The sequence below is a fragment of the Magnolia sinica genome, chromosome 2 (genome assembly GCF_029962835.1).
Source record: "Magnolia sinica isolate HGM2019 chromosome 2, MsV1, whole genome shotgun sequence".
Taxonomy (NCBI): domain Eukaryota; kingdom Viridiplantae; phylum Streptophyta; class Magnoliopsida; order Magnoliales; family Magnoliaceae; genus Magnolia; species Magnolia sinica.
The window spans coordinates 19,848,751-19,863,106 of NC_080574.1; the positions used below are offsets into that span (position 1 = coordinate 19,848,751).

General features: G+C 37.7%; 1 protein-coding gene across 1 annotated transcript in view; it reads left to right on the forward strand.

Moving 5' to 3' along the window:
* LOC131236543 (probable methionine--tRNA ligase) overlaps positions 1-14,356 on the forward strand; it is a 28,368-nt gene that overhangs the window by 8,947 nt on the left and 5,065 nt on the right. Inside the window, exons 10-16 of the mRNA XM_058233794.1 lie at positions 2,622-2,740; positions 2,855-2,920; positions 3,011-3,139; positions 3,290-3,430; positions 3,549-3,669; positions 4,697-4,929; positions 5,032-5,133. Coding sequence (XP_058089777.1) covers positions 2,622-2,740; positions 2,855-2,920; positions 3,011-3,139; positions 3,290-3,430; positions 3,549-3,669; positions 4,697-4,929; positions 5,032-5,133 — 911 coding nt within the window. The remainder of the gene's footprint in view (positions 1-2,621; positions 2,741-2,854; positions 2,921-3,010; positions 3,140-3,289; positions 3,431-3,548; positions 3,670-4,696; positions 4,930-5,031; positions 5,134-14,356) is intronic.

Below are 14,356 nucleotides of genomic sequence, written 5' to 3' on the forward strand. Positions count from 1 at the left end.
GAAAATAGCATGTTGGTATCATCCCATGAAAAGAGAGCACCCTTTTTCTTTCCCAATAAAGTGCACGCTAATCCTTAATGCGTCTATGGTAGGGTGTAGGTATCAATCAAGGTATTCAAAATCGGTTACGTAATGTCCGTTACATAACGGTAACAGTCATAACCATTACATGTTATGGGGTCGAAACGACCGTAACGGCTGTTACAGAAAAAACAAGCCGTAACGGTTTTTTTCAAAAAACAAAAAAGGGCTGTAACGGCCGTTACGGCCCGTATCATAACGGCAATGGTGGTGGCTGTTACAGCCACTGTTACCATTTTGGAACACCTTGGTATCAATACATCCATCCATCCATCCACATCCACACACACGCATGTGTGCACACATATCTCGATAATGAGAAACTTTATTAAAGACATTTTCATTCTAAAGATTCACATAAAGGAAAGTACATGCATATGTAATGGATTTTATTATGGATTATGGTTTAAACTTTGAAGTTGCCTTCTGTTTAAATTGATCTTCAAACTTTTTGCCAAGGTTTCATTAAGAAAGCTTTCCAGTCATATAACATGTGAAACCCAAACAACGTCCACTGAGCTCTGCTTATTCTCTGATGTCTACTCCATCTTGTTGCTATCATAGAATGGCAATCTTAAGTAGTTCTTCCATCTCCATCTAATGAACTGTAAACAACTTGATGGTGTGTATGCAAGTTATCATTCATTTCTATGATCTATCACTTTTAGCTATAAAGCCTATAATGTGTTGGAAAGTGGTCCTTACTGGTTCTGATTGAAGTACATAATTCCCTTTCTTTCTGGCTTGATTTACCACCCATTTGGCATTGCCTTTAAAACCCTTCAAAATGAGAATAAGAAGTTCCAATTCTAAACCCTTCCCCAGTAGAAATATTTTTATGTGCATGCATTATCATGTGTAGAAATATTTTCATGTGCATGCATCATCATGTTTACTTAGGTAAGAAATAGTTTTTAAACAAAATCTTGTTTGGAGCGAGGTTTACCATTGCGGTAACGGTGGGTGTAACAGTGCCCACCATTACCGATACGGTTACGGGCCGTATCGGCCGTTACGGCCGCTTCAACGGTCAGAATTTTTTTGTTCTAAAAACATTCAAAAAATATCTATTAAATCCAGAAAATTCTAAATATTCCAAATACTTCATTTATAATTTTGAACGTGTTTATGGTGGTGTAACGGTTCACTCTTTGGTGAGAAAGCTGTATTGGGTGGTTCAATGAATTTATGAACCCGACAGCCTGGAATTGACTGCAAAACTCATATATTTAATTTTCTAACTATCTAATAGCAATGATAGATATATTATAATGAATTTAATATCAAAATATCTCACATGTGTATGTGTTTGCTAAATTTAAAAAATTGACCGAAAATAGTCCGGAAATTTAGAAAATACAAAAAAAAAGAAAAAAAAAAAAAGAAAATCAGTTGCATAATCTATAAAATGCACATTCATATGTTGTAATTTGAATAACGCATCATATTCAACTATAACAACAAAGATTTTTTTTTTTATAAAAAGGAGGTATAAATACCTATGTTTGAAGATTTTTTGAAAAATGGTCCACAGAGCTTCGATTCAACAAAATCCTTGAAATAACTTGTTTTGATACTCAAATTCAAGCTAAGAGTGGTCGGAATTTGCAGTAGAATAGTTTAGGAAAGAATTCGGAAGAGAAAAGTGCCAAAAAAAAAAATGAAAGAAAAATCGCAACTTAAAAAGAAAAGAAAAGAAAAAAAACTAGCCGTTTATGACGGTTACGGGGCAGTGACGGCTATTATGGGGCGTAACGGCCGATCCGAGCCGTGGGAGGAAAGAAACGGGGGGGTTGTTTCTTGGCGGTCTGGTGGTCGGTTTGGGAGGAAAGAAACGGAAGATGTTTCAACAACACTTCTAATTCAGTGGATGTTGTTCTTCAGAGAGTTCAGCAGCACACAGCGGAATGGGCCCTGTATTTCCTTAATATCAAGGTTGTAATCTGTTTGCTTTGGGAGGATCCCTTTCTCGCTAACTCAGCGGGTCGATCCTCCCCCTTGTAATCCTTTCTTCTTTAATATATTTTCTGTTATCTCTAAAAAAAAAAAAAAAAACCAGCCGATCCGAGCCAAAAACTGGGGGTTCACCGTTTTGACCCCCATATCGCGTGACATATCGGCTGTTACCGTTACGTATCAGCCATTACGGCCGATACGTAACCGATTTGGTACACCTTGGTTTGGAAATACATTGACATGTCATTAGGGTAAAACTACAGTTTTCTTCCTTTTTCTGTTTGCTGTTTGGTAATTCCGTTTTTTGCAATATGATTGTAATTCTGTTGACAGTTTTCTCTTTTTGCAATATGATTGTAATTCTGTTGCGATGCACTTGTATATAATGTGTCCTTAGAATTAGAGGTACTTCTATATAATGAGATATCTTTAGTTACTACTGTATAACCTGATAGGCAAATGCTTGTAGAGTTTCACTAGACCGCCAAGTTGGCCTCCTTGTATCCATCTCTCACACTGATCGTGTCTGTGTCCAAGCCATATAGGTTGAATGCTGCTCTTATCAGTAACCTGCTCCTTTGCAGGATCAGGATACAATTGCACCATTCCTGATGCTCCAGATGCAGAATCGCATCTCTTAACTAAGACGTTAGCAGAGAAAGTTGGCAAATACATGGAGCAGTATGTAGAAGCCATGGAGAAGGTGATTAAATGCATCATTGGCTTGCGAGGCTTTTCCTTGCTTTTTAAAACTGGACATGAAGCCTGAATCATGCAAATAATCAGACGGAAACATTTTTTGTGTCGTAATATGTAGGTTAAGCTAAAACAAGGTCTCAAAACTGCAATGAGCATTTCTAGTGAAGGAAATGCATATCTACAGGTAAGCTAGTATTATTTTGTTCTCCTTCCATTTTAAAAGCCTATTTATTGCAGTGCTCAAGTATAACTGCCCTTGTAATTCATTATATAGGACAGCCAATTTTGGAAGCTTTATAAGGAAGATCCAACTTCATGTTCCATTGTGATGAAGACTTCAGTTGGGCTTGTTTTTCTTCTTGCATCTTTGTTAGAACCCTTCCTGCCATCCTTTTCTGTTGAGGTAATATAACTGAGCCCCGTATATGCATTTGTCAGTCAGCAAGAAACTCAATTTGCAGCCAGATGTTTCAACTGCTAATGCTGTTGTATCTTATCAAGTTTTTAAGTTCTGCCATACTGAGGCTCTCTTTGTTTCCTGATGGTATTTAAGGTACTGAAGCAGCTTAATTTACCTCCTGAAAAACTCTCATTGTGCGATGAAAAAGGAGATGTTGACAGGGCAAGAAGACCTTGGGATATAGTTCCTACTGGCCACAAAATAGGGACACCAGAACCCTTGTTTAAGGAACTGGTATTTTATCATTTCTTTTGTTTTATCCTCCTTACACAGGCATGTGGGTGTTTCATTCACCTGCTAGCTGCCAATGGCATGATGCTTTATTCATCTGGTGAAACTCATTTTCCTACAGAAAGATGAAACTGTGGAGTTCTTGAGAGAGAAGTTTGCTGGAAGTCAAGCTGATAGGATTGAGAAAGCAGCAGCTGAAGAACAAAAGATTGCTGAGCAGCTAAAGAAAACGAAAGTCTCAGGTAGTCATCTTTTCATTTTTCATTTGACTTTGTCAAGTTTTCGTTTTCTTCATAGCAGATGCATTAAATAAGTTACCCTAGTGGCATCTAGGTATTATGTGAATATGGAAATTGTCATGCGATACTCCTCAAAGAAAATCCTTTATTGACTAGGGTTTTTCTAATGTCCACCATATTGGTCTAGTATGTTAATGTTTACCAGATGACATGTTTATTGATCTGGATTGTCAAATGTATAGCTTGCCTCCTGGCTTAGTCTTATTCCAAAATGTAAACCAATTAGACACTCAACTTCCTAAAAATGGACATTTTGTGGATGCTTGTCAACCCTCCAAATGTTAGGTGATTGATTGAACAGTTAATCCAAATGCTGTGGTTTTTTGGTCTGGATTGTTTGGATACTTACGTAATGACTTTTAGTGGTTGTCTATCAATTGTAATGTCCAGATTTGTGAGGAAGAATAGCACATTGCCCGAATGTTTGATGCGATTGTCGGCAACAGTGGATTTTTTTTATTTTTTATTTGGGAGAAGAAAAATGGAGAGATTTTATTGAAAAGGGAAAAAGAAAAGAACTGCAAAAGAGAAACCCCTACTAAAGCAGAGCAGCAAGAGTACCACACTATTACAACATCGCTTGACAGTGGTCTAAAAGAGATAATGAGGCTTGCTGCCCTCCATCCTTGGCCAGCCTGTCAGCCCAGGAATTAGCCGACTGGTGGACATGGGAGAAAGACACCATGATCGCTCAGCTCTAAGACTTCCTCTAAAATATTAGCAATCATCCAAGGAATATGACCCTCTTTGATCAATTTTATCGTGTTGCCTGAATCCCACTCAATAATGATTATAGTCTACCACAAGTTTGATTCCAAAACTGTTTTTGAATTTCGGACACTAATGTAATTTCCTTTGTCATGGAACAGATTCCATAAAAGCATTTGTTGATGTAGATGATAGAGATATAGTTACACCATTCAGTTTTAGTCTTAATAAGTTCCTGTGTAATTTTTAAAATTTCACGCAGATGGAAATGTTAAGAAACAACGCCAAACTAAGCCTGCAGCAGAAGGAAAACCGAACGCAGCTGAAGTGGAAATATCTGTTTCGAGACTCAATATTCGTGTAGGCCTCATTACGAAAGTTCAGAAGCATCCAGATGCTGATTCCCTTTATGTGGAAGAGATTGATGTGGGTGAACAGTCACCACGTACTGTTGTTAGTGGCCTTGTCAAATACATTCCTCTTGAAGAGATGCAGGTTCGTTTTCTTTGCCAGAATCAGTTAAAGAAGTCTCTTTGGACATTTGTAAGCGCTGCTTGTTGATACCATCCATGTTTCTGTTCGTTAACCCATTGTCAGAATCGGAAAGTTTGTGTTCTTTGTAATCTGAAACCAGCTACCATGCGTGGGATAAAATCACAGGCAATGGTGTTGGCTACTTCTAATGATGACCACACAAAGGTAAGCAACAAAAGAGACCTTCAAGCTTTTGGTCTTTTCTTGGTTTACTAATGTAGCGTAGGTAGACAATGCTTGTACCTGCAGCGATTGATAGATATATGCTCCATTTTCTACTTTGGCAATGCAATTGTAGCAACAGTAGGAATAGAAGGTGTGTTTATCAATCAAGCTGAGTCCAGATATTGATTTCCATAATTCAAACAAACTCATAATTTTTCATTTATCAAAACGAATTGCTTTTAATTTGAAAGAGAAAATGATTTTGTTCCAATTGGTACAGTGGAGTGGCACACCCTAGTTGGACAGGAACTGCACTTGGAATGCAATCACATGAGTATCAATTGGAACACATGAGTCAGGACGACCATACCAGCTTCATGGGCTTCATCATTTTTTTAAAAAATATTTATATTCTACTATATGTAGTGGTGAAAATTATTGAAACTTCCCAATCTCTTTGATTGAATGACTGTGGATGGATTAAGAAAGGAGGAAAGAGAAGAAAGGAGAGAGAATGAGGATTGGGGGTCGCATGTCCCTACATAGCTCGAGTTTATTAACATGGTTTTCAATATTTACAAGGATGTCATTAATAACAAAAGCAAAAATACCCATTATGTCGTAAACCTAGATGGGCTTAAGAATGGGCCATATAAGAGCCCACATTCACATTCGATAACATTCCCCCTCAAGCTGGAGCATATATATCATGCATGTCTAGCTTGATAAAGAAACAATCCAGTTAAGTACGACAAAGAGCTTTTATAGTGAAGTGCCAATCAACTTCGATGTGCTTGTTCCTCTCATGATAGACATGGTTATGAGCAATATGAGAGGCTATTGGATTATTACATTATAGCTTCATAGAAACCTCAACTAAAACCCAAGTTCACCCGTTTTTGTTTTTAGCCAAATAAGCTTACATTTGGCATGGGCCATTGCTTTGTATTCCACCTCATCACTTGAACAAGCCACAACACCTTTGCTTTTTACTCTTCTAGATAATAAGATTACCACCTACAAAAGTACAACAACCAAATGTAGATTGCCTATTGGATGTTCACGAGTCGAGCTAGCTCGAATAACTCGCTCGACTCGGCTCGAGTCAGCTCGGATTGACTCGGCTTGAATGGTTGAGTTGAGCCGAGTCAAGCTGAAATACTGCAGCTCGAGGTGAGTACGAGCCGAGTTCGACCATGACCCGTTTTAACTCGACTCGACTCGAACTCGAACTCGACTCGAAACTCGAACTCGTGCTCGACTCGGCTCGTTAGAAATAGGTTTTTATATATATATATATATATATATATATATATATATATAAAATCGTAAAAATTAAAAACCCTACCTCACGTCCCCACCCCACCCGCAACTGCCTCCCTTTCCGTTTCTCCCTATTCTAATTTTCTTCTCTTTCTCATCTCTACCCCACGGTCCCCACCCAGCCCGCTGCCCCTGCTCGCCGCACGCCCACCCGACCAACATCATTAAGGTAAGTTCTTTTTCTTCTTCTTTTTTTCTTCTTTCTTGATTCTGTTGGAGAATGGGGTCCACCTGATGAGTGGCTTGGATCTCAAATCGGGTTCTGTGATGGCCCGCCTGATGAGTGGATGGATTAGATCTCTCATGTATCTGCCTAGCGTAGCGTGGGTATAAGAACAATGGTAGGATGTAGGAGGTTGGAGGTGAAAAGGATGGAATGGATTGGCTACTTCCCGGAGAATAGGGATGCAGGATAGGGACGCAGGTTTTTTTTTTTTTTTTTCAGAGAACGAGATACGGATTGGCTACTCCCCCTGACACGAGCCCCAGAGGTGGTGGTGGGTGCTCTATGGGCCCCACCATGATGTATATGTTTCATCCATTCTGTTTGTCCATTTTTACATATCATTTTAGGTTTTCATCCTAGAAATTAGGGGATATAAATTTCAAGTGGACCACACCACAGGAAAACAACATTGATTGGATATCCATCATTTAAATCCTCCTAAGGCCCACTGTACTGTTTATTTGACATCCCATCTGTTGATTAGGTCATAAAGACCCAGATGAAGGGAAAAAACAAAGATCAACTTAATCCACTACTTTTATGGCCCTGAAAAGGTTTTTAATGGTCGAAGTTCATTCAACACTGTTTCCTGTAATGTGGTCCACTTGAGACCGGGATGTATCTCATTTTTTGTGTATTACCATAAATTGATCTAGAAAAATAGATGGACGGAATGGATGAAACACATACCTCATGATGGGGCCCACAGAGCACCGACCACGAGTAGCCCATCCGTTTCAAAATAAGTCAAAAAGAGATTTGCTGAAACGTCATCTCAGGCATGGCTGTGAAGCTCCTCCTTGGAATCTACGCTGGAGGAAAGGATTTTGTGTGCCCAGTGGTTGGTGCTACTTGGGGCCCACCATGATGTATGTGTTTTATCTATGCCGTCCATCCATTTTGAAATATAAATTTAGGGCTTGACCACAAAATTGAGGTAGATATAAATCTCAGGTGGACCACACCGTGGGAAAACAGTAGTGATTGAACTACACCATTAAAAATCTCCTAGAGCCAACTGTAATGGTTATTTGACATTTAATCCGTTGATTAGGTAATAAAGACTTGGAAGAAGGGAAAAAATATTTATCAGCTTGATCCAAAACTTTTGTGGCTCCCATAGGGTTTTTAATGGTGGGCGTTCAATCAACACTGTGCGGTCCACTTGAGATTTGGATCGAACTCATTTTTGGGCTGATATCATAAAATGATCTGAAAGAATGGGTGGACCGTATGGATGAAACACATACATCATGGTGGGGCCCAAAGTGCTTGGGCTCCACAACCTACCATTATATTAATATGCCTGGATCTCTCACCGAGAAACACCTTTGATACTCTGGCGAAGTATCATAGACGATACGCATGCACTTGAGACATGCATACATGGCATAAAATTAGTTCAAATTAAATTGTCTGAATTATGGGTATCAGTTTATATTTAGGAAAAAATTATGCCCACTTGATCATCTAATATCAAATTTATGAAAAAATATTAGACAGTTAGAAATTAATCCTATCATATGGTTTGATTTCAACAAACAAGTGTTTACCACTCAGAGGTTATGATTTTTTAAGATATGGTGGATTCTGTAATTTAATTTGTTTAATTTGAGTTAATATATTCTAAAAATATACCATTTTTAAGTGACTGCATATCAAGCGTCATAGGTAGGCAAGTAGAGTATCAAGTAATTTCCCATCTCTCTCTCTCTCTCTCCGAGTTTACATTGGTATACAAATAATTCAAATGAAACCATTCAAATATTGGGTACTGGATTTTATGTATCATGGATCCAAATATGAGATTATTAGATAATCTAACAAGTGTTTAAGAATCAAAGGCCAGGATTGTTCAACTAATCTGATTTTTGGATGGTAACTCAATGAGGGTGGATCCTACGAGGAAAAACCAATTGTACAGGTGATGATTTCTCTTTCATCCATGACGCACACTTATATTGATATACAGTGCCCAAATCACGGCCCCCAATAGTCACATTGATCAAATGGTCCTGATTATCTAAGTATGGCCACCAAATGGACGGTTAAAAAGATGATCATCTATGGTCCAAACCTTATAGGTAAGGCCGTATCCTAAGTGAGCTATTTTGGATGGTCGGGATTAACAGACATGCATGCCACTTACATGGTTAATAAGTCATCAATATTTAAACAATTGTACAAAAAGTACACAGGAAGGTAGCTATGTTGGTAGTAATTGACTTAATTAGAATTACTGGCTGTAAGATATCATAAAAATATAATAATTACAAATTACAATCTCTCTTTGATTTATTTATTTATTTTAACGTAACTTGACTAACCATTTTTATATTTGAATATAAGTGGTAAAATCATAATAATAATATTTTTACATTACTAAAATATTAAATTAATAGAAAAAATATTATACAAATTATTTTTTTCCATACAATACAATATAAAATTATGATGATCACAAATATCTTTTAAAGTCCACTTGATGAATTACATGTGACTGTGGCAACTAATTAGTATCGAATTTTACAAATATTCGGAGAATATAGGGAGGTGCTGCCGATATTGTTTGTATTATATATTTATACTTGTTAACTTTTGATTTTTAGATGACTACTGAAGAAAACCCAAGTACTCCTGGCCCTGGTGCGTCAATCAATTCTCCTTTTTCTGTGGATGAAAAAAAATTAGAGAACAAAGTTGAAACAGCTTCAGGTTCTGTGAGGGGGGAAAAAAGATCGGCAATATGGGAATCTTTTGATGAGATCACGCAACCAGATGGTTCTGTCAAGATTAGATGCAAGTTTTGTAAGACTCTTTACAGCAAGCATTCTGGTTCTTCTACAACTCACTATCAGAGGCATCTAGATAAATGTGTGAAGAGACCAAGAATATCGAAGGGTGGATTGCAGCAACTGCTTTCATTTAATATTTCTGAAGATGACGACTCTAAAGCTGCACTCTCAACGTATAAGTATGACCCGGATAAACTAAATGAGTGGTTTGCGAGGTTAGTGATAGTCAATGAGAAGCCATTCAGCATGGTGGAAAGCAAGGTTTTCATGGGATTTTGTAAATTTCTAAATCCCAGATGTGAGAAGGCCTCTCGATCTACTGTGAAAAGAGAGTACATGAAGATGTATGCCGTTGAGAAAGCTAACTTGAAAGCTCTCCTTGAATCTGTATCCAGAATAAGCTTGACATCTGATATGTGGACGGCCTCAAATCAGAGAAAAGGATATATGTCATTAACCGCACACTTTGTTGATGTGGATTGGAAACTACAAAAGAGGACTTTAAACTTCTGCCACGTTCCTCCTCCCTATACCAGTGTAGTCATGTCCGATTACATTTACAACTGTCTTGTTGAGTGGGGCATTGAAAAGAAAATTTTATCAACTACTTTAGATAATGCCTCGTCCAACGATACGTTGATTTCTTTCTTACGTACTTAGTTCAAAGTTGTTGGAAATTTATTTTTTGAAGGTAAAATATTCCAAGTTAGATGTTGTGCTCGTATACTTAACTTGATTGTACAAAAAGGGCTGAAAGCAATTGATTCAACGATTGCAAACATATGACATAGAGTTAAATATATAAAGGGGTCACCTTCAAGAATGAGTACATGGAATGATATAATCAAATGCTTGGATTTGAAATCTAAACAGCAGTTGAAGTTAGATGTCTACACTCGCTGGAATTCCACTTATGAAATGTTGGATACGACTTTTCAATTTAAAGTTACATTCCCTGAACTTGCGGCGCGTGATAAAATGTACGCATACGTGCCAAGTGATAAAGACTGGAAAAAAGCTGAAGATGTTCATCGGTTTCTCAAAGTTTTTTACGACTGCACGAAGATTTTTTCAGGAAATAAGTATCCCACGGCAAATTTATTTCTTCCTGAAATTATTTTCATTATGAACGCGCTTAAAAAATGTGCTGCTGATGGTCCGGAATTTTTAAAAGTGATGGCTCTAGGAATGCAGATGAAATTTGATAAGTATTGGGCTGAATGCCACTTGTTAATGGCTATTGCAGTTGTCCTGGATCCACGATACAAGATAGCAATGGTTAGATTTGTTTTCAGATCGCTTTATTTCAGTTCTGAAAGAGTTTCAGCAGAGACCGCCATTATTAATGCTGCAATTGAAGAGCTGTTCGCATCATATGTTGATAATTCGGCCGATCCATCAAGTGCAATAGGTGCTTCTCAAATTGCGAATAGTTCTTCTACTACTAGCGGGCGACTTCATGACTTTATGTCTTTTTTAGACGAAGAAGAAACGGAGACGCAGAAAACTGAATCCGAAGTGGACAAGTATTTAAAAGAACCGGTCATAAGGATAAAAGATAATGATTTCGATGTTTTGCAATGGTGGAAGTCTCGAGCTTGTGAATACCCTAGACTTTCTTTGATGGCACGAGACATTTTATCAATTCCAATTTCGACCGTGGCATCGAAATTAGCTTTTAGCACCGGAGCAGGGTAGTTAGCAAGTATCGAAGCTCACTCGCCTCGAATACAATTGAAGCACTGATATGTACGCAAGATTGGTTGCATCCAGTTTGGGGCGGTAGCACTTTCGATGCTGAAGAGTATGAAGAGGACAATGAAATTGAAAGCGTGGGCCAGAATACTTGAAGGAATGAAAGCTTTAAAAATTTTCATGAACGGATTTATAATTTTTAATATATTTTAACTATTTTGAATTGATGTTGATGTTGATTGTTGAGGACAAATTATGTTTTTGTGGTATGATATTGATAGTATCTAGAGGTTTATCATTTATGTCTTAGTAATATGGCATTTAATATATATTTTTTAGCCAAAATTTTAATAACTTAACCTATGATGAATGATATGAACAAGCTCGAGCTCGACTCGAGGTAAACTCGACTCGACTCGAACCACTAGCTCGACTCGAACTCGACTCGATAGCTTCGGCAAACAAGCCAAGCTTCAATGTTGAGCTCGAGGCTGAGCTCGAGCTCGAGCTCGAACTCGAGTACACCATGGACAAGCCAAGCCAAGCTTAGCCCAGCTCGACTCGGCTCGGCTCGATGCCCACCTCTATAGATTGCCTATTGGATGAAGAACCAACCCAATTTGCATCTGAATATCCCTCCACTTGAAGATGACCATTCCACTTATAGAAGATATGATGGCTAGAAGCTTTCTTTAAATACCTAAGGGTAAGAAGCACGGTCTCCATATGAGCAACCTGGGAAGCTTGTATAAACTGGCTAACTATGCTAATTGAATCTGTAATATCAAGTCAGGTAATTATTATATAAATTAATTTTCCTATCTCATTGGATCATCAATTAATTCACCTTGATCCACACCAAGTTTCTAATTTGTATCCATGGCAAGGTGTTCCAAAACTGTAACAGTGGCCGTAACGGCCACCACCATAACCTTTATGATACGGGCCGTAACAGCCATTACGGCACCCATATTGGCGGTTACTAACCTTTTTTTATTTCTTGAAAAAACTATTACAGGACCGTTACGGTCCATTACAGGGCCTTTACGACCTTTTTTTTCTGTAACGGCCATTCTGACCGTTTTGACCCCATAACGCGTAACGGTTATGACCGTTACTATTACGTTACGGCCATTAGGTAACCGATTTTGAATACCTTGATCTATGGGAGTTTTGGCATGGTTAGCTCCTAGAAGACCTCATCTAATAAATCCATCATACATTTTCATTATGACAAGTTGATCACCTTGGACCTAACCATCTCTACACCCAAGAAATATCAAAGACAACCCAAGTCCTTACATAGGTGTTGTTATAAGTTTTTTTTTTTCCTTGTCAAAACATGTACTATTGCTGCCTATGACAATGATGTCGTCTACATTTTCAACCAATACAATAATGCATGTCTTAGTTTGTTGGACAAAAACAGAATGGTCAGCCTAGCCACGTTTCATCCCGAAGTTGAACACCACTTTACTAAACTTGTTGAACTAAGGTCTTAGAGACTATTTCAATAGCATAAATTGATTTCTTGAAACGTATACCTTATCTGACTCCCCCTGAGCAACAAACCCAAGTGATTGCTTCATATAAACTTATTCAACCAAATCTCCACTAAGAAAAGCATTCTTCACATGCAATTGGAATAATGGCCAATCAAAATTTGCAGCACTACTTGCACTAAATGAAGCTTTGCCATGGGTGAGAATGCTTTTAAATAGTTGACCCCAAGAGTGTAACGGTATCCTTTGGTAACTAACTAAGCTTTTAAACGATCCACTAAGCCATTAAAGTTGTATTTTTCTGTATACACCCACCCATCTACACCCAACTGCAAGCTTTTCAAGAGCTAATTCAATTAATGTCCAAATTTGATTTTGATAAAAATGCAACCATTTCTTCTTCCATTGCTCGTTTTCACCCATCATAACTCAAAGCCTCATGAAAAGAATGAGGAATGAACACAAATAACAGAGAACAAATTGCCGAAATGATGTAGATAAATCACTGAACGAAATAAAGTTGGAAATATGTTGTGTGCTTGAACAAATGCTCTTACGAAAAGCAATGGGTGGATCACCTTCATCTGATAGTGGAGGCAAGGACTTGGACGAATGACCATCTTCTTAATGGGTCAAGAGGATTGGTAGGTGTCATGATCATATGTACCCCGTCTCCACATTTGAAATGTCTAAAGGAAACCTGCAAAGGCTGATCTGCACGTAGCATAGACATCTCCCCAACTCTAGTAGTAATATCCGGTATAATGGAAAGAGTAGTTATGAATCTCTCTTCAAACTATAAAGACTTTCCTTCCCCTTAGAAATATAGAGCTTATTCAAAGAATGTGACTTCGGCTAATGCATAACATCTCCGATAGACAGGATTATAATATTTGTATTCCCATTGGGTATGAGAATATCCAAGAAAGATACATGTGATAACTCATGGTTCAAACTCGTCATGAACCTGATCAAGCTGATGTGCAAAGCATACACAACCAAACACCTAGGGAGGAATAGAGTTGGAGGAAATATGAGTACACAAGACAGTGGTTTCTTTCCATTCAAGGATAATTAAAGGCATCCGATTTATTAAGTAGCATGCAGTTAAGACTGCATCACTCCAAAATATTTTCGGAACCTTCATATTCAACAATAAAGCTCTAACAACCTCAATTAAATGACGATTCTTACATTCCATGACCCCATTTTGTTGTGGTATGGGTATATGAAGTTCGATGAATAATGCCATGAAATGAAAGGTATAATTAAATTCATGAGATAAATATTCTATAGTATTATCTCAGGAGTTTCAACACCCGGTCAAGGGTTCGAGCATCCATAGGTGGTGAAATTCCACTAGCGTGAGCGTGTGTAAAAAAAAAAAATATATATTCTATAGTATTATCTAAATGTAAAACACAAACCCTAGAATCAAATTGAGTTTGTGCTTCTATATGAAATTCTTTAAAGCAATAAAACACTTCTAATCAATCTTTCATCAAATATAGCCATGTCATAGGAGAATAATTATCTACAAAAACAACAAAGTACTTGAAAACGAATAAACCAGTAAGATGAATTGGAACCCAAGTATAGGGTTGTGATGTAGTAATAAACTCGGTGAGACCGAGGTCGAATCCACAATGACTGAAACCTGTACGTAATTCGAAACTAACTAG